Source organism: Apodemus sylvaticus, chromosome 15 (assembly GCF_947179515.1).
Source record: "Apodemus sylvaticus chromosome 15, mApoSyl1.1, whole genome shotgun sequence".
In the NCBI taxonomy this organism is placed as follows: Eukaryota; Metazoa; Chordata; class Mammalia; order Rodentia; family Muridae; genus Apodemus; species Apodemus sylvaticus.
Window position 1 is genome coordinate 62,037,777 of NC_067486.1, and position 26,027 is coordinate 62,063,803.

General features: G+C 41.7%; 1 protein-coding gene across 2 annotated transcripts in view; it reads right to left on the reverse strand.

Annotated features, from left to right (window-relative positions):
• Positions 1-257: 257 nt before the first annotated feature.
• Positions 258-26,027, reverse strand: part of Gsk3b (glycogen synthase kinase 3 beta) — a 143,471-nt gene continuing 117,701 nt past the window's right edge. For both annotated transcript variants that reach the window (XM_052158964.1, XM_052158965.1), the window contains 3 exons: positions 25,255-25,441; positions 17,938-18,036; positions 258-5,105 (listed from right to left, as the gene is read on the reverse strand). In XM_052158964.1, the coding sequence (XP_052014924.1) occupies positions 5,038-5,105; positions 17,938-18,036; positions 25,255-25,441 (354 nt within the window). In that variant the 3' untranslated portion in view covers positions 258-5,037. The remainder of the gene's footprint in view (positions 5,106-17,937; positions 18,037-25,254; positions 25,442-26,027) is intronic.

Genomic DNA, 26,027 nt, shown 5'->3' on the forward strand with positions numbered 1-26,027 from the left:
CTTTCAGCACCCCCTCCCCAATCAGTGTCTGCAAAGCTTTCTCTACATTAAGCCTAGGGTTTCTAAGCTGGAAGCCATACCTCCTGTCTGCACATCAGAGCAAGGTCATTTCAGAGAACGAGAGTCCTGACTTTTCTAACAAGGATTCAGGTTTCCCCAGTTGGGAGTGGCGACGGAAGTGTGACTGCATGGTGCAATGGCTGTGTGGGTGAAGAGAGAGGGGCGGGCACTGAAATAAAGACCACACACTGGTGAAGTTTAATTTCATTTCCAGGCTAACCTACTTTTTATTTAATGCAAATTACAGTACCAGTTAACTATTTCCAAACCAAGTCACATAGAACAAACTGTATTTACAAGGGAATGGGGGAAAGGGGAAAAAAAACATTGAGCATACTTTCCACAAAAAAGTTTATATTTAAAATGAAAAAAAAATTCAGTCACAAAGGCATTCAAGTAGTAATGTTACACAGCGTTTGCTTTTCCTTTATATCAAGACAGATTTGCACAAGTGTTTGCAATAGTTTGTATACAACCCACAGTCCTTTATATATATATATATAATAATAAATTTTGTTTAGATTTGTTTTTAAGATGGAAGTGGTCACGCTAATTGGATGTGTACAGGCCCAAGTGATCCATCGCAACACATTTATAAATGCAAATTTTACAGGCAAGCACATTTCCATATACCTATCTGTATCTGCCTGTAGACAGATATAGTTAAGAAAAAAACTTAAAAATTAACACAAGGAAGTCTACTTTGTCAAGCTAACCCCTTATGTACTGGCTGTCATTTTGCTTGTATTGTGGAGATTGCACAATGGGGCAACAGACTTGAATAAAATGGCACAACCCTGTGAAAACGATCCAGACCCTCAAGGATTGCTTCCAAGGACTCTCAAGGAAGACCTTCGCCTGGGACTCTCCTGTGCTTCTGTTTGCTTTCAGTGGCTTCAGTTTCTACCAGAAGCGACAGGTTTCACCATAAAGGAGGCTCACTTTTCATACAGGGGAGAAACATGTTCATCTCTGGGATTAGAACAATCAGTAGTGTAAATAAGAACCAGACACAATTTTGATTTAAAACAAAGAAAAAATAACAAAATCCCCAACTCTGGGAGATCTGGCATTGGCCAAACTTTCTTTGGAAGATTCCAAAGTCAAAACCCTTGCAAAGGTTAGAGAAGGTAACAGAAATGCCAGTGTCTTTATGTCCACAGGGATAGAGAATATAGGGAGTCCTCTTAGGACCTCTGCATTGACGTGGTGGACAAGATGGCTGTGCAGGTATACTTTGCTAAAACTCAAACCTAAGAAATGGATCTAAAAATAAAAATTAAAGACTTAAAAAATTGACAGGATGTCATGGGAGAGAAGGTGCATTCTTCTGCCGTGCGCAATGAACTCGTGATGTCTCAAAAATAGCAACCTTTGGTTTGGTAGTGATTTTTTTGTTTTTGTTTTTCTTCTTCTATTCAAGACACATGAAGTAGCAGGTGGCAAAACGAATACTTTGCTTTTCTTTCAAAAAGGCCATAGTAGGCACAATTAAGAAACTGATTTTTAAAAAAGAAATTAAAATGGTATTTCATCCAGCAAGATGGTAGGAGGGAGGAACAGGCTCAGGGTCCACTCGCAGGCCTCATCTGCACAGCACCCCTGCAGGAGCTGTCAACATCATCACTGGGGCACCCAAATGCCACCAAGAGGGTGATCTATTTTTCTAAAAAAATAAAACAAAACCAATCTTTCTTTCGTTTGGGAGGGAAGCAGGTAAGGAGAGGGTGAGCATGGGAGGCTCCCAGCATCTGCTTGAGATCACTTTAGGGCTTGGAGAAGATTCGAGCAAGATCCAATCTATCTGACATGATATCCTCCACCTCCGGAACCCCTGCACTCCACCACGTCCCAGGACGGACTAAGTGGGAAATGAAACCGGTCACTGTTACTGAGGAGAAAGACACCCAGAACCAAAATAAAGGCAAGGCTAGAATGAAGTGAGATTTCCAACACGGTTGGTTTCCTCTCCCCATTCAGACTGTGGAGTGGGCAAAGGTGCTGTTCTGTTGTTACTTCAGAGGGAAAGGGGGCCACAGGGACACGTGGATAAAAGAAATAAAAAACAAAACAAAAAAACCCAAAAACATGGAAGCGAAGGCACTCCAAACTATATAGATACACTATACATTGCTAGAGTTATTGTTACAATAATACAGGCCGGTACCTACTGTACAGAGTTAAAACTATATGGCTTTAAAAAGCTCGTCTACATTTTTGTCTGGTTATTAAACAGAATCACTGCCCTGAACAGTAACTTTTTGCTCATTAATAACAGTTCCTGGGTCCACATATTTACATACAAAACAATAAAACTTAAATTTAAAAACATTGAAAGAAAATATAATATACAAGCTTGAATTTGGTGAGGAGCTTTTAATTATTATTATTTACAAAAAGATATTCAGAGACCTGGATCTCACTTGGATAAGAGTTCTGTGATCCTGCCATGATCCTTGAGAAAAAAAAAATCGTGCACCTTAGCCCTCATATACACATGCATGCCAACACACACACACACACACACACACACACACACACACACACACACACACACACACACAGAGAGAGACACAGACACACAGACACACAGACACACACACACACACAGAGAAAAGCACCTGACTTTCCTCTTCTCTTCTCCCGTACCTGGGGGTAGGGAGTATCTGCTAAAACAAGCACTGATTTTTATGGCCTCTAGCAAGTCCAGGAAGTCTGGAGTACTGGCTGTGTCTGCCTGGGCAGTTTAGTCTGAAAGCAGGTTCCCTTCTCAGGCCACAGGCCTGCTTACTCAGATTCTTACAAATTCTGAAAATGGTCTTCCAAGTCACCCCCTTCAAGGAACTATGCTGTCAAATATTGTACTTTCAGAAGTCTTTCAAACTGTAATTATCTCAGAAGCACTTTACAAAAAGTGCCTGTTTGCTTTGGGCATGCTTCCTTTCTTGTCAAGTCTGATCTAACCGGAGGTGGCCTGAAGAGATCAGCCAGCCACACAGCCTGAGTCAAAGTCAAATGCCTCACCCATGTCTTCCTAGTATCAACTCACTTTGGCAGGCAATACAACTCTCTTGGAGAGTTACCCATGAGAGGCGTGGCAGGGTGCTAGGGCCTGTATGAGGGCTGCCAAGGGACTCCTCTTCCTAACCACTAGGAGGGCAAGACCTCAACATGACTTAAAGTCTGGTAATGAAAGGAAAGGGGCCTGTGTCTCATCCATAACCAAGGGCTCTACAGCCCTAGTCATTAGCTAACCTTAGCAGATGTGTGGGGAGTGGGGAGTGGGAAGGAAGGAAGGAAGGAAGGAGTGACGGCCATCACTCAAGTGATCTTTAAATGTCAAAGATAACTGATTGTGCCTTAAAGATTCATAGGTCAAGTAATGGCCCATAAGCACCAAGGTTCATTTTAGAGTATATAAGGCCCACAAAGATACCAACCTTAAAAGAATCAACAAACTAGTTATAAATTCTGTTCCTCACTCAAACGTAATCCTTCAATCCTCCTTGCTTTCCAAGGAATATTGCTTTTTCTTCAAAAAACAAGAGACTGATTCTTACACCATTCATTGATAAACAAAGAAAACAAAAATAAAACTCTTAATGGTGATGGTGGGGGAACATTCCTTTCATGACTCAGTCAATTTGGATACTGTAGACAAAAAGAAAAGGCAGTATTGAATATATGTATATATATCACATATATACACACTGATATAATCAGTTTTCCTATAAAGTCAGCAGATACAAGTGACTTTATTATTTTGATGTGTGGTTTTTAATATTCCTACCATTCAAAATCATAATGGCCTGACATGCATCAATAAATAAATTTAAAAAGCATGATGTTAAAAAAGCAGAAATTAAATACAGAATCTAGATTTGGATTTAAAATTAGAGCTATGCGTAAGAATGTGGCAATTCTTGCAAGCTTGGTTTTCAATTAAAGCAAGGAAAAATAAAGCAGTAGGCTGGCTAACAGTCCACATTACTTAGCTACGATGTCTTTTCTCAAGCATGTTTTTCTAAGGGAAACAACATTAGAAAGATGTGGACAAATTCGTTCACAGTGGTGAGATCTGCCCCTGGCCTGCAGCCTTCCTGTCAGCTGCCTTCTGATAGACCCAGAGCTGCTCCCTCAACACCATCTCCAGTCTCATCCTAGGGCGCCAGCTCAAAACAATACCAGGCTATGCAGGCGGCCTTTGGTCAGGTGAAGTAAGATCCACCTCATGGCGCAACAGATTTTGGTAGCGCCCTCTCCTTTGGAGCCCCTCTAAGCCAGCATCTGCAACACTTGCCCTGGTCAAGAGCGAAACAAACCGTAAGCAATCCACCTCTGACCTTCCTTTATAGCTTAAGGTTCCAGTGGTCTCCCTGGGTTACCAACAATACACCTTGGTCGTCCCTTTTTTTTTTTTGTCTGTCACACCTGACGTCAACATGCCAAAGGCAAGTCTTCAGATACCCAAGGAGCAGTAAGTCCCTGTTGAGTTATACCTGCTAAGCTCCCAACCAATTTCAAGCTGTGCACTGTATCAAAGTCTTACGCCAGACTTTAAAAGAAAATAAATCCAGAAAATTAACCAGCACAGAACAGGTTTTCTTCTGTTGCGGTGGGGGCATGAGGCAGGAGTCTGGTTTTTAAGGTATACAATAGTGGACTTCTGATTTTAAAAAGAAAAGATTGTCGTGGGAGAGATTGTGTTTAGTGCTCTGTTCCTCCCCTCCCAACCCTCCCCACCTCTTGGATCTCCTGAAAAGTGAGAATACAATGAAACTGGTTTGTATTTATAGATATTTTACAAGGTTAAATAAGAACAACAATAAAAAAAATTGAACACTAAAATGAACAGGGTTTTTTTGTTTTTGTTTTGTTTTTCCTCTTTTTAATTTTCTTTCCAAACGTGACCAGTGTTGCTGAGTGGCACTCAAGTAAGTGCTGGTCTCTCCTGCGCAGTTGGCTACTTGGGGCTGTTCAGGTGGAGTTGGAGGCTGATGCAGAAGCGGCGTTATTGGTCTGTCCACGGTCTCCAGCATTAGTATCTGCAAATCCAAAGTCCCGAGAGAGCATGAGCATTGTCATAAAACTGCAAAGAGCACAAGAATACCACTCACCGACCAGAGCTGCACTGCCTGCCTGTGTGCATTCAAGCACACAGCACTAGGGCTTCCTTTTGGCTAGAAGCTAAGTGATGGTGCATGTTCCTGTGTGTGTGTGTGTGTGTGTGTGTGTGTGTGTGTGTGTGTGTGAGTACATTTAATGCATCACAGTCTCAGAACTAGAGGTCACTTCTGTCAAGACTTTTGCTATAGCTGGGACGGGCAGTACTCAGGTTGAGTCTAGCTCACGGGAAATAAATGGCACTGAGCCGTGCCCCAACAGGCCATCTGCTAAGCACCATGAAGACACAGCAGACGCCAAGAACACATGGGAACATTACCACTTAAGGGTTAAGTGTTTAGTTTATCAATTCCACGACCACTATCTAAAAACTGCACTTCCTCCCTGAACTCGGCATTTTCTGTCCCTCAAATAATTTGCCCTTACATCTGTTTAGCCCACTAGGGGGGCAGTCAACAGGGAAATGCTTTCAGTTCTACTTCCTTATAAATAAGGTGACCACAGAGTCAAGCTACCAGAGCATGGAAACATCTAACTCACGGGGACGTGGCACATGAACTGGAACCTCGTTCCAAAGCCAGCAGGCAGGTTTTCCCAGCACTGAAGAGCTAGGCCTATGGCTTCAATCATGATGTCTTTAGACATGCCCTACTAAAAGGGAGTTTTTCTGTTCACAGTCACCTAAATTTGGTGTACTACTAATACAACATGAATTCCTATCTAGAAGACAGATCCCTTCAGGCCTTTCTTCATTTTTATAATTCAGGCACAGGCTGCATTAAAAATGTTTCAGAAGAAGTCTGGAAAACCATAGAAACTTTGGCAATGTTCCTCCCAAAAGCATTTCCCCTTACAGCATTTCCTGGTTCTACACAACTGTCACCAGACGCCTGGTCATCACCAAATGACACCCACTTTCAGCAGAAGATGCCAAGAGAACTGTTCTATCTTACAGCCTAGGACTTATGGATATCCACCACATCCACATATAAACTGGCACTGTAGCAGCTCTGGCTATTGTGGCTGCCAGGTATGCCAGCTGATGCCTGCCAAGGCAAATACAGTGAATTCCTCCCTACCAGCAACCTGCACATTTAGGATAATTACTCTTTTGGCAAAGTCCTAGATAACTAATTGTCAGATGCCCTTTACAAGCTATAGTCCACTAGTACATGACCTAGTCCAAACCAGTCTTCCCTTCCTATGAGTAAATATAAGTCTGTTTGCATGATCACCATGAAAAGCACAAACTTATGTGATCATAACTGGAAATGAGTTTACTATCTGAAGAATAAAATCTGCTGGATGTTCATGTTCCTCAGATTTAAACTCTAATGACCTCATTACTTTTCTCAGCATTGTATCCAAATCATTTGATAAGGAGACTAACAGGTAATCATGATTACCAAAATCTTTTTGCCAGGTGTAGAGACCATCCTTGCCTAGATAGTGAGAAACCTGGTACCAAGCAAAACCTTTATAAGCAAAATTACAGCTCTTAATTTGTATTTTTAAAAAAGCATAAAAAACAAACAAACAAAAGAAAAGCTGGCCAGAGGCTCAGTGTGGTGTAGGAGCTGCTGTCCCACGGGTGTTTGGAGGAAACCAGCTCATCTTTATTGCATTAAGACAGAATAGTAAATTTGTAAGAGACACTTGGCGCAGCCGGACACTGTGGGATGGACAGAGACAGAAGTACTCTGGGAACGGGGGCCAAGCTGACACTGCACTAGGTCAGCCATCTCTAGAAACACTGTCCACTCTTCACCTTCTCAAGCTCCTACAGAAGCCACCTCCATCCAAGAACAGACCTGAGAGGGAATGGACAATGTCCCACAACAACCTGCTCTGGGAAGGGAAGGAAGGCCTAAGGTCATCCTGACACTACAGCATCTCCCAGGATGACACTGGTGATTCACACCTCTGCAGCCACGCTCAGCCAAGAGGACAGTGTGTGACGTCTAAGGAAGGACAGAAAAGACAGCTTCTACCTTCTTCTCTCTACTGGATCATGTGGTGTGAGAGAAGACAGCTGATATGATGGAAAGCCCTTGACTACCTGAGATGTCCACAGAAGGAGTGGTTGGACCTGTCACTGCATGGTAACTATATGGATGGGTGACGCAGCGTGGGAGATCTAGCCCCAGGCAAGCCATGAGATAACTGCATTCCTAGAGAATACGTCCCCCCTTATTAAAAATAGATTTTTTTCTCATGTAATAGATCCTGATTGTGGTTAGCTATCCCTCTACTAATCCCAGTTCCGCCCCATGTCCCCTCCCATTGGATCCACACCTTTCTGTCTCATTGAAAACAAACAGGCTCCTAAGGGATAATAACAAAATAACAAATAATAAGGTAAAATACAGTTTAACACATCAGAATAGGACAAGAAACGGTGTAAGGAACAGACACAGAGACCCACTCATCCGCACACTCAGGAGTGCCATGCAAACACTAAACTGGAAGCCAGGATATACACGCACATCTTAGCCACCTTATTCAGACTCTCATAGTCAGGTGGCTTCTAAATCCCTAACCCACAGAAGCAACACCAGAGAATGTTCATCCTGGTGTAAGTTGCTAAAATTCAGGACAGTGACTCCGAGCAGCAGGAATGACTACCTCAGCAGGTCAACAGAACCTGAATGCCACTGAGCGCTTAGACGTAAAGGCCTAGGGAAGCAGCACTGACCAAGCCCCTCTGTGGTACGGAAGTGTCTCTAACTCGCCGACTTCATGAGGTAAACATAGATTATATCAGATAAACAACTGTTTCTTCCTGTATTGCTTTCTGAGAAGGGTTTGTAGTTTCAGGGCTTTTGAGCTAGATTCTACTAAAAGAAATTACTTGTAAGAATTAAAAACACTTTTGTGGTTGTTTCTTTTCATGTGTTTTCCAAGGTCTGTGGGGGTGGGGTGTGCATGAATGACTGGAATTGGGAGGTCTATGTGGGGAATGCTCTCAGACTGCTCTTTCACCTTATTCTCTGAGACAGGGTCTGTCAATCAAATTTATCCTCCTCAAAAGTCTCCCTAGCCAGCTTGCTCTGAGGCCCCATCTCCATCTTCCAAGCACCACAGGTGGGCAGCACAGCCACAGGACATTGCCTGGGTGCAGGGACTCCAACTCTGGCACTCTTGCTTGCCTGGGTAGGAAGCACTTAACCACTAGGCCATCTGCCCAGCCTCAGATCATTTCACACATGTTTGCCTTCCTTTCTTGAGATGGCATCATCTCAGCCTAACTTGGCATAAAACTACGCAGTACCGGCTGGTCTGGAGCCTTCAGCGCCCCTGCTGCTTCCGCTCCCCACGCGCTATATTATAAGTCTGTGCCACCATACCAGCTTGCAAAACTTTGCGCATAAAAGCCCATATCTGGTAGAGAGCCATTTTCTAGGACAGGATGGCGCGCTCACTCACATGCATGCTGGTGTGCATGCTGTTTTTTCCTCAGATTCTTGAAAATGTGCAAGTTACTAGATTTTGGAGTCATGGATTAATGACAACTGTCTCAACACTGAAGAAACTACATCAGTCAAGCTTTTCAGGCCACAAACTTAAAAGTCACCATCTTGAGCTGTTTCTTCCTCACTCCTCATTGGTACAGCAATTCTTATGTGTTCTGGAGCCCAGTGTGACTACCAAGTATGCAACCTGGGAGAGTGGAGGGTCACACTTTAACCTGCCGCTACAGGTCCTGAAAAAGGCACATCCTGTGGAATCGGCTGGGAGGAAAGGACAGAATACACAGGTGCTGAGGCCCTGATGGTTCTGCACCATGAAATCAATCTTTTCAAAGTGTGTGTCTAGAAGGGAGAACGGCTCTAATGCATAGGACTGCAGACACTATAGCCCAGCTGGGATGCAGGAAATTTATTCTGACTAAGGCCGCCACAGTGATCACCAGATACATGTGGCTGTTTATGTGTAATTCCGTAAGAACAACATTTAGTGCCTTATCTGTTCTAAACACTATCCACATTTTCCAAAGCTATAGTTATTAAAATTGTAATATTTCTACAAGTGACATACTAGTAAGGGAATATTTTGGATAACTAAATTAGTCTGTGTAAATGTCTGTACACTTGAGAACTCAAATGCATTTCCTTTCCTTTATTTCTGTCATTACGCTGTCAGCTCCAGTCAACAGCCAGTATATTTGAACTTATTAGGTTAATGGTTAGAAATCTCATGACATGTCAGGTCCCATAAAACAAAATTTTGGCATCCAGAAATAAAGTTTTTGCTTCTCTCTTCATAACACCTATTATGATTTTCATAGCTAATAATAAGGGAGAGGAAACCTTCCTTAACAACACACTTTCAATTCTTTCCATGTTATTCCTAGAAAGAGATTTGGCACAAGATACCAAGGAAGTCATCAGTCATTGCAAAAATATAAGCAGAACGTAGAAGCCTGTGATCTACCACGCCCACCAGGTCCCGGGCCGTCAGCGAGACTATCTTATCCGATCTGCTGCCATAGAAGAGCTGCAGAGGCCGGCGCAGTCGAAGAGGGAGACACGACTGACTGTTCAGGGCAGAGAACTGAAGCTCATGGGGTCATGGGAAGTATTTTCTCTCTCAAGTTAAAAAAAGTCTAATTAACTATATAATGAAGAAAAAATAAATAAAAGCAGATAAGTTCAGGCAGGGAAGTGAAGTCTGAAGAACATTAAAAAACATCCAGAATGAGCCTTAACATTCATTAGCTGAGTCAAGATTTTAAATTACTTTAGGAGGCAGTGGAAATTTCCAGGTGACATCTGACATACCAGGGCAGGACACGCTTTGCACATACAAAACCCTCAACTTTCTGGAAGTCGCACCTATCACTCACTGCTTTTGTAAAACTAAGTTTGTTTTTCTTTTTTAAAAAATGCATTTGTGTATGTATATTTGTGTGTGTGCAGGAAAATGTGCACGCCATGTACACATATGCTCAGGAATTAAATGTTTGTGCGTCGGCCTCAGAAATGCATTGACCTACTACTTTAAAATAACTTGTCACATTATACATTCATATATTTCTTAGACAGTACATTCATATACCTGTGCCATGGAAAACCTGGGGGGAGGGGTGCGGATTCAGTTTGGCCTTTTTACCACCTGGATCACAGGTAACCAGCAAGTCTCCTTCCCTGCCAACACCCTGCTCTGGGATGGGACCTCTCGCTGGCTGGCCTGGAGCTCACCAATCAGGCTGGATCGGATAACCAGCAATCCCCTGGGACCCTCCTATCTCTGCCTTCTTACTGCAGAATGACAAGCAAGTACCACCACACCTGGCATTTTAAGCATTTTGGGGGACCAAGCTAGGGTCTCATGTTTGCAAGGCAAGCACTTCATAGACTGAGTGAGGGTCTCAAACAACTCACAAAGACTGCAGCCTCCCGGTCCCCCTAACTTGTAAGTGCTGGGGAAAATGGGCATGTCTTGCTGTGCCAACCTGGCAGGTCTCACTGTAGCAATCCATATGTGAGTTTATGAAGTCAATTTAGCCCTGACAGAGTACATGCAGACTTGCTTGTGTGAGTCTCTTAAACCGCAATATGTTAAGATAGAAATCTATTTACTTAGAAGAGCTACACTCGTTTGGCTGCCAAACTGGTACCATGTAAACGTGTGTATATACATGTACAGTGAACCTCCTCTACCCCTGCTTTCCTGGGAAATTAAAAAGCACTTTCACTGCAATGGGGAGTAGAAACTGGAACAGGGTTTTTGGAAGGCAATTTGATAGTACGTATTAAAAGCTTTAAAATTCCTTATTCCTTTATCATTACTCCCAAAACTATTTTAGTAATTAATTTGAAAGAATATGGAGGGCTTTATACAAAGGTAAGTTTCAAAGCCCTTTTCAGAAGAGCAAAACAAGAAAAGACCAAACAATACTTAAAATATATCTCTCATGTTCAAAAGCAAGGAATGAACTAGATGAATTACCACAAAGCCTTAGAAATCCAATACTATTTAGTAATAGAAAATTATGGCATTTGTCTATAGTATTTTACCTTCACACTCAAAATAGCATAAGCCCAGTTAAAAGAAAAGTACATCTTTCTGACTACTCATATACAGACTAAGTCACAAAACAACATTATCTGTGATTACCTCTGGCAGCAAGAACACTGAATCCACTATCTCCCAAATTAACTATGTATTACTTAAAGGAGGGGAAAAAAGCTTTAAAAAAGCCACACAATTTTCTAAAATTCTACATATATTTGGGTTAAGATAAAGAAAAACAGGGAAGACAGGATTAGGAAGAGAAACACGGTGAGGGCTTCCAGGGAAAATCACTGCAGCAGACACGGGGCATATTACACATGAGACTGGCAGAGACCGTCTGGAGGGACAAGGCGCAGCAGTGGCCCATGAACAGAACACACACACAAAAGCTGCAAATGGACAATGAGAGGAACTGTTTTCCACCATTCTTACCCAACTAGAAAGAAATGACTAGAGGTGTACAAGATGGGAAGAATTTTGTGGGAAAAATAGGAGCAAGGAGACTAAGTAGCACTTTTTAAACTTTAAAATAGGTTTTCAAAAACTTTAGAAAATAGGTAAGCTTGAGTCAGAGGAGCCAGGAGCAGAGAAGAAACAATATTCAACTACCCTGTAACTGAGTAACTGCAAATGTCCTTAACTGTAAAGAAAAGGGAGAAAAATCAATGAAAGGGTTTTTTCTGATGAGTGCATCATTTCAGAGGATGACATACACAGTCAACGAACTGAAGAGAAGAAGGGAGATCTAAGGGGCAGGTCAGAGGTGGTCTGGATCAGAAGACACCAGGAGCCTTCAAGGCAGGATCTACAAGTTCAGCCCCCAGACCCGGTGAAATGATGGGGAAGACATCTTAGTCAACACACCCTTGATTCCCTTTTCGGTAGCAAGGTTTTCAACCAGAAAAGGGCAAGAATCCTAATCAACAAAACTCAGTCTGAAAAAAAGGGGCAAGATACACTTGAGATGTCTTCAAACTCAGAATCCATAGTACAAGAAACAAATCTGAAATGGATTCCAGAAGTCATTTAGTAAATACTGAAGACACTAGAAACTTTCCTGACTTTAATTCTCCCAAACAAAACAAATTAGAACAAGTTTAATTTCCCTTTTTGATAGAGCTATTTTTTTTTTTAAGTTGTCAAGAGGCTAAGAATTTTCTTGACAACAGAAAGTGTGTCCTGAGGGTCTTTGCTGTTGCTGTTGTTTTGACTCACGGTGTCTAATCTCTAGTAAGAGCTGCCGAGTTCCTCATCAGTAACTGGGGTAAAGGCAGTCTCTAGTAGGCCTTCTATTTGATAAATTTTCTTTGTTTAGATAGAAGAGGCGTATTTTTGACATGTGCAAGTGGTACACAAGTTATAGAAGACCAACTGCCTTGTCATTTTAGACTATACCCAGGACACAATTTAATATCTTCATCAGTACTGAGAACTATCTTCAAGAGTTTGGTTCGCTGAGTCTGATCTCATGTGGCTTCCTGAAGAGAACAACAAACACAGAAATCACTTTCAGAGTGGGAGGGGCATCAATTTTATAATGGGAACAATCCTTAACAAACATGAACAATCATGAGATGAATTTCTGCTCAGTAAATGAAAATATGAACTGAAAACAGTGACTTCAAAGTTATTTTCAACAGCAAGATACTTACTAAAAAAATTATTTGTATCATTTAGATCAGCATCCTCTATAGAGAAAGATGCTCTGTATGAGACACCCTCCTAGCCCGCACCGTCAATCATCTGCTAGTCAGTCATATGATCTCTCAAGTGTTCGTGTGTGAACTGATGGCCCGGATGAAGGGTTCCCAGACACAGGGACTGAGATGACCCTCTGAAGGTGCTGAGAAAATCTTTCTAACACATATACATCCCTGAAACTTACAGACTTGGAGTTCTATATATAATTTTCAAGAGATTCTTATGTCACTCAGAACCATGCTCAACTATAATGCTCCAAGACATTTATTTAAAGAAAAACTACTAAAGATGTCTAACACTGACACTCTCTAACTTCCTCTTCTACTGAAGGAATTAGTAAGTTAAAGCCCTTAACTGAGATTAATGATTTTTAAACTTTGAATTCTGATGGTTGTATACTGTAACAGTTTCCAATGAATTTTAATCACTGCATTTGCAGTGGCTACCTGAACACTAAACACAACAGAAGAAAGAACTAATGAAAATATATTAACATTATTCATGTAACAGATATCACAATCATTTTCAAAAAAGGTGAGACATTGTGACTACATAATTAGTCAAAATTTCTGTAGCAAGAACTAACTATATATTCCCAAAATAATACTGATAGGATTTTAGGACTCTATCCAGGTAAGTAAAGATTTTTGCTTTTCCAGAAGTAGCAACACAAAGAATTCATAAAGATCTAGGTAGTTTTGGCCATCAGTCTGTGCAGGCCTAAAGGGAAGCAAGAAAACCCCAATCCTTCTTTGGGCTGGCAGCAAACAGGAACACTTCTAAGGCAGTCACCAGAAGTTTCTGTATTCCAACAAATTTGCTCTAGCCACACACAGCTGTGCTGTGCAGAGTATGTGCAGACATGATGCTTTAACAGGTCAGATGGTAATTTTAGGACAATGCCTTAGTTCTGAATTCATTTTTGAGACTAAACCTTTTTAGATGACTGACAGGATGCTGAAGACAAGTATTTGCTTCTTCGTGACTCAGCCTCTAAATTAATTATTTATTTTTGATACTGAAGTTTCTATTACAAGGACTTAAATCAAGAAGGTCAACTACTGTAGTAATGCAGAGGGTCACATCTAATTCATTAAACCAATGGCATGCTGGGGTTATTATATGCTGGTATCATTTAGGTTGAATGATTAGAAATTCAGACCTTGAAATTTTAATATTTTTAGGTTAAGATATTATTCAAGTCTAGAGCTTTGCAGATTAACTATTTCTTTGAAGCATGAAGCAGACTCAGAAATGGCTTACAAGGAAAGCTTTGTCTATGCCTAAATGCATTCTTTCACTATGTCTATGTGGAGATTGGGGGGAAGGTCCTCACTTACTGAAGAGACAGACTCTGTCTTCCATATATGTGGATGCTATAATGCTTTGTTTGAGATCAAGTCTTGCTTGTAAGTGCTGGTGGCCTACACGTAGTTCATTCTAGCCTTGAACTCCTATCAATCCTCCTACCTCAGCCTCCCAACTGACAGTGTGTGCCGCCACGTTCAGGGCATCTTAAAACATGCCGGGACCTATTTTGGGGAGAAGTTCAACACCGACACTCTCCCATTTCACTCATTGTTTGAAAGTGAAGAAATCTTCACTGACTGTCATTTCTGCCAGCACCAAGTCTGAGGCCTGGAGGGAGGAGCTGCAGAGCCAGACACTCCTCCACAGCCAACTAACTTCCTATTCAACCGACAATGGGAATCTTAACCGCTGGTAATGCTGATTTCGCCACTTGGGAGCTCAGAGCAATACAGGAAAGCTCTCTGGTAACCCAGAATGCATTTCTCTATCTTCACTCTGACTTTAATTTCTTCTCTAATAACTTCCTCTTGTCCTATTTACTTCAACTTGTGCTCTAAGGGTCAAAATCCAATGTCAGTTTTTCTGTTGAGATGTGTTTTTTTACAATTACAAAAAATGTATATAGTAAAATTTACTTTGTAAACTGTTATAATCTATACCAAAGCAATATGACCAGGTTACAACAGGCTCCTTTCCAAGATTACACTATGTTCCAGACCCCGAGTTATAAATATACTTAGTTACTCGAGGAGTGAGAGGAGTGGCCCAGCTGGTAAGGGCTCATTCCTGCAGAGAACCTGGGCTCCATCCCCAGCACCCGCATGGCTCCAACTCACTCCAGTCTCAGGGGAGCCAATACTTTCTTCCTGCCTCTGGGCACAAGGTACACACAGTACAAAGAAATACATGCAAGCAAAACATTAATAGAAAATAAATATATCTTTAAAAAAACTTTAAAAAATGTTCTAGTCTCTAGTTTTCATCTATTGGTATTTTTGTGTGTTCACATAGAGGTGAGGACAGCCCATAGGTTCTTTCCTTCTACTATGTAGGCTTCTAAGATTGAACTGAGGTCACCAGCTTGGGGGCAGGAACTCTTACCTGCTGAGTCATCTTTCCAGCCCATAACTCTCACTTTTACATACATCCTAAAGCAGGGATATCCAACATTTGAACAAAGCTGCCATTTCTAAATGTGTCTATCATAGCTATCCTGGGACTGCCTGCAGCCCTCGGGTACAGAGTAAGCACGCCTGGCCCTAGTGGCTCTAATCTAGCTCATGGAGTAAAGACGTCGGTACAGCCCTCGGGCCTACTCCACATTACCAACAACCAATCTGATATACATGGTCAGTGATATGGTAAGTTTATTAACAGTTCATTCAACCATTCTGTCTTTGTTCTAAACAGACAACGGCATTAAAAAAACCAACCAACCCACCCCATGTTTCTTGTTTATCTATTTGAGAGAGTCTCACTATATAGCTCTGGCTGATCCAAAAAGTGCAATGTAGATCAGGCTGGCCTCAAATCTCAGAACTCTGCCTACCTCTATGTCAGGAGTGCTGAGATTACAGAGTAAACAACCATGACCCAATGATTTCTACAACGTTACTTAGGAGAACACTGGCCCTCACTCTGCAGACAGAAATCAGCACACACACAACTAGTGGAGGCCAAATGACTTGAAGGAACTAGAAAACAGACTTTCCGGAAGGTAGGACACAAGAAAATGAAATGTTTAATCTTTAATTGTCGATGCTTAAAAAGGCGTAAACTAAAGAGACACAGAACACTTTCAGAAGAGAGATGAAGCTGGCCTTTACTCTGAATACTGAGACCCACATACTGATGGGAGACTCTGTCACCCAGCAAAAGGAACAAAAATGTCTGATCTCCTGTGGCAGAAATGTCCTTATTCATTTCAATTCAGTGCAGGATGCAGCTCCTGCCACTTGGTGGAGTGTTTGTTTGTTTTCTTGGGGGTTTCTGAGAAGGTGTGCCACCTATCAGGCAGTGTGCCACCTATTATATCCCTAAGACCCAAGGCAAGGTGGCTCAGGAACCGACGCTCATTCTATGCTCTAGCTTTAACCCGGGTCTTTGTAGATTTTGTTTTGTTTTCTGGGTCGGGTGGGGGAGTGAGGACAAGGACCGCCTAACGCTGCTCTGATGCAAAGTCAACTGTATCTTCACTGTGCTCTTAGCCTTTTCTTTTTTTTCAGTATTTCTTTTTTTTTATTTTTTTATTTTTTTTAATTCGATATAATTTATTTACTTTCAAATGATTTCCCCTTTTCTAGCCCCCCCCCCCCCACTTCCCGAAAGTCCCGTAAGCCCCCTTCTCTTCCCCTGTCCTCCCACCCACCCCTTCCCACTTCCCCGTTCTGGTTTTGCCAAATACTGTTTCACTGAGTCTTTCCAGAACCAGGGGCCACTCCTCCTTTCTTCTTGTACCTCATTTGATGTGTGGATTATGTTTTGGGTATTTCAGTTTTCTAGGTTAATATCCACTTATTAGTGAGTGCATACCATGATTCACCTTTTGAGTCTGGGTTACCTCACTTAGTATGATGTTCTCTAGCTCCATCCATTTGCCTAAGAATTTCATGAATTCATTGTTTCTAATGGCTGAATAGTACTCCAATGTGTAGATATACCACATTTTTTGCATCCACTCTTCTGTTGAGGGATACCTGGGTTCTTTCCAGCATCTGGCAATTATAAATAGGGCTGCTATGAACATAGTAGAGCATGTATCCTTATTACATGGTGGGGAATCCTCTGGGTATATGCCCAGGAGTGGTATAGCAGGATCTTCTGGAAGTGAGGTGCCCAGTTTTCGGAGGAACCGCCAGACTGCTTTCCAGAGTGGTTGTACCAATTTGCAACCCCACCAGCAGTGGAGGAGTGTTCCTCTTTCTCCACACCCTCTCCAACACCTGCTGTCTCCTGAATTTTTAATCTTAGCCATTCTGATTGGTGTAAGATGAAATCTTAGGGTTGTTTTGATTTGCATTTCCCTAATGACTAATGAAGTTGAGCATTTTTTTAAGATGCTTCTCCGCCATCCGAAGTTCTTCAGGTGAGAATTCTTTGTTTAACTCTGTACCCCACTTTTTAATAGGGTTGTTCGGTTTTCTGGAGTCTAACTTCTTGAGTTCTTTTCAATGGTTTAAGATTCTATCAACGTACGTCCATTCTTCTTAATATCAGCCTCTTTAGGGTATTAATGTAGTTTTCATCGGGAAGTTAGAACTAAAGTGAGGCATTCTCCAAAGCTCCATTTGTAAAGACTGTTTCTTCCTATAAGCATCTTATACTAAGAAACCAGGACCTCTCTTACTCTCTTCCCGCTCTGTCCCCTCTCTCCTCATCCTCCCCCACCATGTGTTCCTGGCCGGCCTCTACTCCTCTCCTCTCCTCCCGGCTCCCCTTTCTCTGTCCCTACTCCCTCAACTCCCCTCCCCATGCCCTAAATAAACTCTATTCCATACTTAAAAAAAGAAAGAAACCAGGATATGCCTTATATATAAAGTGTGCACGTGTGTGGTTATAATATTTCTGGGTTACTTTTTTGTACGCTTTAAACACTCATTTGGGTACTATCTGGTTTTGATACTTAAGGGGAATTAAACGCTCATAGCACAGGAAACAGAGATAATGGTGTCCTTTTAAAATCAGCAGTTAGAGAACTAGACCCAAGAGACACGCTGCCCTCACCTGAGGCTGCTGTGGCATTTGTAGGCGGTGAAGCGGCTGCTTGAATCCGAGCATGAGGAGGGATGAGGATGGTGGCCAGAGGGGGGTTACTCGACAGTTCTAGAGAAACAGAGACAGACATTAGAGTCCACGCTCCACCTGAAATCCCTTTATAGGTAAACATAAAAGATATTAAAACACCAGTTGATAAACTGCACCAATGAGCCAGTAATCAAGTCAGAGAGGAAGTAAAGTCATGTGACACAGAGCTGATAAATGTCAAGAACTAAATTATTCTCGGGCAAAGGTAGCAGTGAGAAGCTGGAGGATGAGCGTATATACAGCCTTCCCCCAATGCCCCTCATGGTGCAGCAGCTGACTCTAAGTGCTCGAGGGCAGAACTTCAGAGCAGCAGCAAACAGAAATGGGCAATGAACAGACAGCAGCCAAGAAAGGCGGGCAGACAGAGCAGTGAACACAGACATGCTTCTGTCCCATTTATAGTCCTTGAGGTAAGTGGTGCTGAGTTTGCACATGCACCTAGTGTTCCAGTGTGCTGGGGAGAGTTTGTCGTGCCTGGCACTTTACCATGTGATCTGTGAGCCCCCTTTCCATCTCTCCAGGGGTCACAGTTTAAATCCTAGCATGTGCTCACACTACCTACTGGAAAACACTATCCTCTGAACTACAGTAACATCTTGACACATGTAAATGTATGGCAATAACCAAGAAGTTGAGAAATAAAGGAAACCCCAAACTCATTAAGCAGTTTGAGGTTTCCTTTTACTCCCCTGTAAATGTCTTCCCCAAGTTGCTGGAAAGCAAAGTTTTGTGATACAACAGTTTAAAAATGTTCCAGGGCCAAAAGCTTTGCTAATAGTGATTTGTTTACAGATTGGCAACCAATTACTAATTTTGTACTAAATTGAGATTCTAAAGAAGACCATATTCTAGCTAAGAAAAGCAAAGAACTGATACCAAGATTTATGAACAATTAATGGAAGAAAAAAAGCTTTATAAATGCAGAAAAGAGAGTCACTGGCCAGTGAGAACAGTCAGTCACACAGCAGCCATTCCCTGGGGGCTGCGCCCTACTAGGGAGGGTGTAAGAGGTGTGTGCTGCTCCCACCGAGCACCGAGAAGATGCTGCACTGGTTCCCTTGAAGCCAGGCCACCCAAATCTCTATCATTTGTGAACTGCTGGGATGTGTGAGAGAGGGTCCTACCGATCCACAGCTGCAAATCTCCATGACACAGGGCAGCAGCAGGGTCCGGGAGTGGTCCTGCTGAGGACCCAATACTTCTGGTGTTATAGCAGAGACCTCAAACCAGACCAATGACTCACTGCAATGTGTAAGATTTTAGGTTGCAAGAGCAAAGGGCAAATATGAGGGAATGGGGAGATAAATGGGACTGGGATGATGCATGATATGAAACTCAAAGAGTAAAAAGTTTAAGAAAAAGTAAAACAACAATATCCTAACTGGGCCAGCAAAGGTATCTGGTAGCAGCCACGCAGCCATGGCTGATTAATGCAGAATGTATAGGTATTTTTCATTAATCTAAAAGAAATTTAAACTTGTTATCCCAAGTAAAATAAAAAGAAGAAAGTGCACCACCCATTTAATAATATTGGATATGAAGCAGTATGCTAGGTCTCAGAGTAGAGAGATCTTTAAGTATCTTTGCTGGATCACTAGAAAACAGAGCTGGCCAAATGACAGTCAAATCCATTAGAATGGCAGCACTTTTGAATTCAAGTTCCCTATGTGTTCATGATCTAGAAATCTGAAAGAGGGCAGGTAACTAGTGAAGGCAAACCTACACAGACACATAGACAGACACACAGACACACACACAGACACACAGACACACAGACACACACACACACACACACACACACACACACACACACACACACACACGATTGGCCTTCCTTACAGCCCAGACGCTCATTCCCTCTTGTTGACTTTCCCAATCACTTGTTCAGTGTGTGCGCACACCTGGTTTACCCAGACTGACAGAGCACTCCTTCCCGAGGGCTCTCAGGGGAGTGTGCACATATTTCTTGTGATTTATTCAAGAAACACAAGTATTTGTGTACTAACTTTTGCAGTGCAATAACCAGCAGACTGAACTTAGCTTTAATTAATTGTTAACAGCCACAGCAATCAGAGGCAAGTTAGAAATGCCCAATAAATACCCATTACATTAACAGAAAATGTCTGTATTTACATAAAGTAATGCTGCGTCACTCATTCAAACACTCAATGAGCACCTCTCACGGGAAGCCCAGGGCTTCTCTTTATTTGGAGATGAGGTATAGAGCAAGATGTCACTGAGAATTTGTTTGGAGAGTGGAGAAGTCATGTATACTGCTACCAGCAGGAGCTTGCTACTTATTCACAATCCTTTCACCTAACACTCTTCACTATACACACATCCAGGGGCTGACCAGCCTCGGTTATCCAGACACTTTCTACTATACACACATCCAGTAGTTGGCCAGGCCTCGGTTATCCAGACATTCTCCATTATACCATCCAGTGGCTAACAAGGCCTTGATTATCCAGACACTCTCCACTATACACACGTCCAGGGGCTGACCAGGCCTCGGTTATCTAGACACTCTCTACTGTACACACATCCAGAGGCTGACTAGGCCTCCTTCTTTAACCTCTTGAACCACAGTTCTGTTCTAGTCATCCATTAATTACCCACTGCTCTTAAAAATCTCTGCATCTTAAAGCTGCATTCAAACAGTTTATACATGTGATTATTCTATATAGCAAAGGCACACACACACACACACACACACACACACGGGTATATATCTTTCCTTTATATATATATCTTTTCTTTACAAACAAGATTACCATCTGGAAACACTGCTCCAGTAGAATACAGAATAGCAAATAGAACAGCACACAGTAATTCCATGTCCTTGTGCAACAATATTGCTCAAGAATATCAGTGATTTAGAAATCACTGTTAGATTTACAAATCACTGGGAGAAAGCACTCCTGTACTGTGACAGTCCACTTTCAGAATGGCTTACAGGAATTTTTAAGACATTAGTCCACACGTGTACTCACGCACACATTCTCACCAATGTGTCTCAATATATTTAGTCCATGAAAAACGATTTCCAGAATATATCTGGAGTCCATTCGAATAGATAGAAAGGTTTTCCAATTACAATTCTCTCTGATACTCATAGAATCACAAAATATCTGCCTCTGATTCATCTATCCATATTATGTCCAAATACACATGTGTAATGGTTAGTTTTAACTCTCAACTTGATATAATCTCACATCACATAGGGAAGAGAGTCTTAGAGAGAGTCAGTCTAGCTGAGGTCGAGCTGTAGATGCCATTGAGAGGAATGATTTATGTAACTGATCTGCGAAGACCCAGTTTAAGTCCTGGACTGTGTCAGAGTTGAAGGTGTGCATGTATTTGCAGACCATAGATATGGATGGCTGCGTCCAGCTCCTGACACCCTGGCCTCCCTGCCACGAGAACCTGAGGTTGTGAGCCAAATAAATTAACAGTGCCTTTGTCAGGGTACTTTTTCATAGTAATTGGAAAGAAAACTAGGACATATATTCTTTAAATCATGAAAAACATATCCATACTAGGACCATGTAGAATTGCGCTTATATGTGATATATAGGCAAATAAAATGGCTTTTAATACCAAAATAAAATACTCACTCTTTTTTAAAAATGCAACTATTAGGTATGGTTAATATTAGGTATATGGTTAAAAAGCTCGAACTATAATTAGTCTTCTTGAATTGGGACCTTATTTTAAAACATAAGCACCAGAGTTGAGCATTGTAATTTTGTAATTACAGGATTTGTGTGTGTGTGTGAACACGCAGCTGCATGAGTATATGTGTGTTTGTACATGTATATGTGTGTTTGCACATACACAAAAACATACATGAGGGGGTCATTTCGCCTTTGGGAGTACAGGTATGCACCACTAATCTTGTCTTTCTTGTTACCCTGATAAAAACTTTATGTCAAGCACCACACTGGCTGAGTTACACTCTCAGACCAGAGTCTGAAATTACCAAGGGCAGCTGATTCTACCAGACAATGGATCTAACGGTGACACACTTCTAAAAGACCTTCAGTAATTTCAAGGTCATATACTAAAGTATAAAGTTTTTCTTTTTTCTTTCTTTCTTTTTTACTTATGGTTGCAATTTACAAGAGAACAGACACGGAGTGAAGGAAGCCCTGGGTGTGTTAAGTCCTGAGTGAATGTGCTGTTGACATGAGCTGCCCATGTAGGGACTCCACAGCCTCCGGCCCGCTCTCCACGCCTTAGGATGAACGAGGCTCACAGGAAAAAGACAAACCTTTTCCTTCCAATCTATGTCCAGATATTGACAGCGTGTACAAAAATGCCCATCAGTGCTTTCTTTCCCGGGATGTCTGTGACCTGGAATCTGCTCTACTATGTAGATGGCATTACCAAGATTAGCTAACTGTCTGCTTGGCCCAGCTGTACACCATAGGTCCTGCCTCGTGTTACCTGCAGGGAGTAACCCCACCTCCTTGTCCAGGGCACGCAATAACCCACTTCTCTCTGTTCACCTCCATACGATAACCATGCTGAGCTGCAAGAGTGATGAAATTGTTCCAGCCAAGAGCCCAGACCTGACCCCAGCCAGATCCCGTCCATGTACCCAGCTGTCTGTTCTGCCTTCATTTCCTCAACACTCTCATGGGATCCAAGTCCCCAAGACTATGAGGGACATAGCACATGGGGAGTAACTTACTGAATTTTGACTCATCCCACTGCGATAAAGAGGTGGTACCGGTTCACACCCATCAGGAAGACTACTGAAAGCCAAAGGCAAGTGCTGACATGGTGTGGAAGAATTAGAACTCTTTACCCTGCTGGTGGAGATGTAAGATGTCCATCTGTGGAAAGTGGGCTAGTTTCTCTAAACCGAATTATCATGTGACTGAGCAGTGCCCCAATTATTCAAACAAGCATCTGCATATAAACCACTGCAACAGTACCCAAAAGTCCGTCACAGTCACAGATGAATGCCTAAGTAAATCACAGTACGCAGCTGCACAATGGAACTGTTTATCGTACTGATACATGTTCTATGGATGAAAACAGGTTAGGTGAATGAAGTCAGATCACACATTACAGAATTCTATTTATATAAAATATCCTAAGTGGGTAAATCCATGGAGACAAAAAGCAAATTGGCTGCTGCTGGGGCGGAGAAACTAGTGGGTATTTCATGCTTAATGGGAACATGATTTCAGGAGCAAAGAACATGTTTTGGAAGTTGATAAGGTTTTAGCTGCATAGCACCAGGGATATACAAATTACACTATACTGTTTACCTTTTTAAAAAGTTATCCTACATAAATTTCATGTCAGTTTAAAAAAAAAACCTCAGACATTTATTGAGTTGGTAACTTTAAATTTTTACTTCATTAATAATAATAGATTTTCACCAGTGAGTAATCAAATGAACTACTTCAAAACAGCCTATAAGACCAATGTAACTTAAGTCTGAGTTCTGAAATCTAATCAAATATTTCTCACTTCACACACGCAGATTCGAGAACACACACACACACACACACACACACACACACACACACACGCATGCACGCACTCACTCACTCACAGTGAAAATGTGCTGTTTTCCTTTGTTAAGAAAACTAAGAAAGAGGTCCCACAACCTTCTAGCTCTGTCACACTGCAGCCGCCCCGTCAGTAACACCTAAACTACACAGCTTCTGATAGGTCCAGGCCTAGGGGTGGATATGCAGAAAACAACTTGTTGCTAAGTTCACTGGACTCTGACTCATCAGTAATGTTATTCAGGATATCTGTACAGCTGCTCTAATTTTCTACTACCCTTTTCAACGTTGTAATCAGGACAAACATCTACTCTCTTTATATGATACACCAAGGTGAGGAGCCTTCTCTAACCAACAAAGAGGCATCTCCTTTATTTGAAGAACATTTCTCCTATGCACTCGGGTTATTCTAAATTGACTGTGGAGAGATGCACGAAATAAACGTGGGAGAATCCAGCAATGGCTCTCCCTGGATTCACCACAAACTACCAATGAACAAGGGCACTCCATCTCCTTTACTATTTACTAAGCAGCAACAATGGGGCTCAGTCCTGAAGGCATGGAACTGTATAAGTTCCTACAGTTTTTAGTCCTTCTGGTCTCCCTTGTTTTTTGTTTTTTTTTTTTCCTTCTTATTATTTTTTTTAATTTAAAAAATTTTTTTAAATAATATAATTGAGTTTAGAGAAATATAGGTGTGGTTTAACTAAGAATATCCCCCACAGGCTCATATATCTGGAATGCTTAGTCAGTGGGAGTAAGAATTACTTGAGAATGACAAGGAGGTGTGGCCTTGCTGGAGGAAATACGTCACTTTGAGGTTTTATAGGCCCAAGGCAGGCCTCTGCCTATGGAGCAGATTGCAGGCCTCTCAGCTCCTTCTCCAGCACCAGGGCTGCCACGCCCCCTTTCATGACGGACTCAGCCTCTGAGGCTGTAACCAAGCTCCGACTAAGTGCTTTCTTTATAAGAGTTCTGCGGTCATGGCATCTCTCAACAGCAAACAGAATTGAGACAACAGGCAAAATTCATCTCTAGCTTTTAAAAACCTGCTATAAATGCTAGAAAGCAAGAAATACTAATAGTCGTTATCTTTTAGATTCAAATCTAAGGGTTACATTATATCTTTGTCTTATTAATCTCTCTTAAATCGCTATATATTTCTCATGTGCCCAAATTTACAAAAATCTGGACCAAAAAATGGACCAACCAGAACTGTTCATAAACTTTCACCTATCACTACTGTTCAAAACCACACAATGATTGGTATAATAAAGTACAGACTCTTCTTAACTCCCATGGTTCTTAGTATAACTACTTTTATCTATGGATTATTGCTAACAAAGTGTCATTTCACAACCATTCATCAGTAAGCATCTTAGTCACTTGTATGTTGCTATGACAACATATATGACCACAGCAACTTATAGGAAAGAGTTTATTTTGGGTGTATTGTTCCAAAAAATTAATTAGAATCCATGATAGTGGAGGCGAGGTGGCAGGTGGTTGGAGCAGCAGGGGAGATCTCAAACCAAGCACACAGGACCTAGAAACTCAAAGCCACCCCCAGTGCCGACATACTTCTCCAGCAATGCCATACCTCTTAACCCTTCTCAAACAGCCTCCAAATGGGGACCAAATACTCAAATGCCGCAGACTTATGGAAGACATCTCATCCGATAGAGAAGAATGAAGTGTCTGGAATTACCTTGAGTGGTGAAGTTGAACAGTGCAGGTGTGTCTCGTCCATTTGGTAGTTTGACATTTGGGTCCCGCAATTCATCAAAAAATGAATGTGCACAAGCTTCCAGTGGTGTTAGGCGGGCAGTTGGCGTGTACTCCAGCAGGCGGCTACACAGGGCAATGGCCTCTGGTGGAGTTCGGGGCCGGAAGACCTGAAAGGACAACGCAGCAGAAAGAACAATTAAGCTCTATTGTAAGAGCCTCATCAAACAATCCTTTGAGTACTGAGTTAATTGTCACCATACAAAACCATGGTTACAAAATCTAGAATGAAAGAGTTAACTGCATGTGATATACCACAGTGGGGCGAACTGCTTGCTAATCAAAAACTATGCAAGAAAAGGTCAGAGAAAAACCTACCTCTTAAGCACAAAGTAGTATAATTAAGCATGCCTATAAACTACTACAGGCATATAAAAGCTGAGATCTGCAGGCAAGCACAACTAGAAGAATTTTTGTAATTAAAGTTTTTACTGCTATGGCAGTAAACAGGAGATTGCCTCTGGTATTGTTTTAGGTAGAACAATTCTTGACAAGGGACAGGACTGTCAGTGTTTTTAAAAAGAAAAAGAGAAGTACTTTTAATTATAAAAATGCTAATGGCTGCATATAATTTTGATACAGAGAATTTCATTATTCAAAGATTCTGGAGCACCTAGACTTCCTACATAGTTAGATCACTCGCATTTGGATTTCTTTCAGTGAATAGTCCAGAGTTTTTAACTGGGCAAAAAGAAC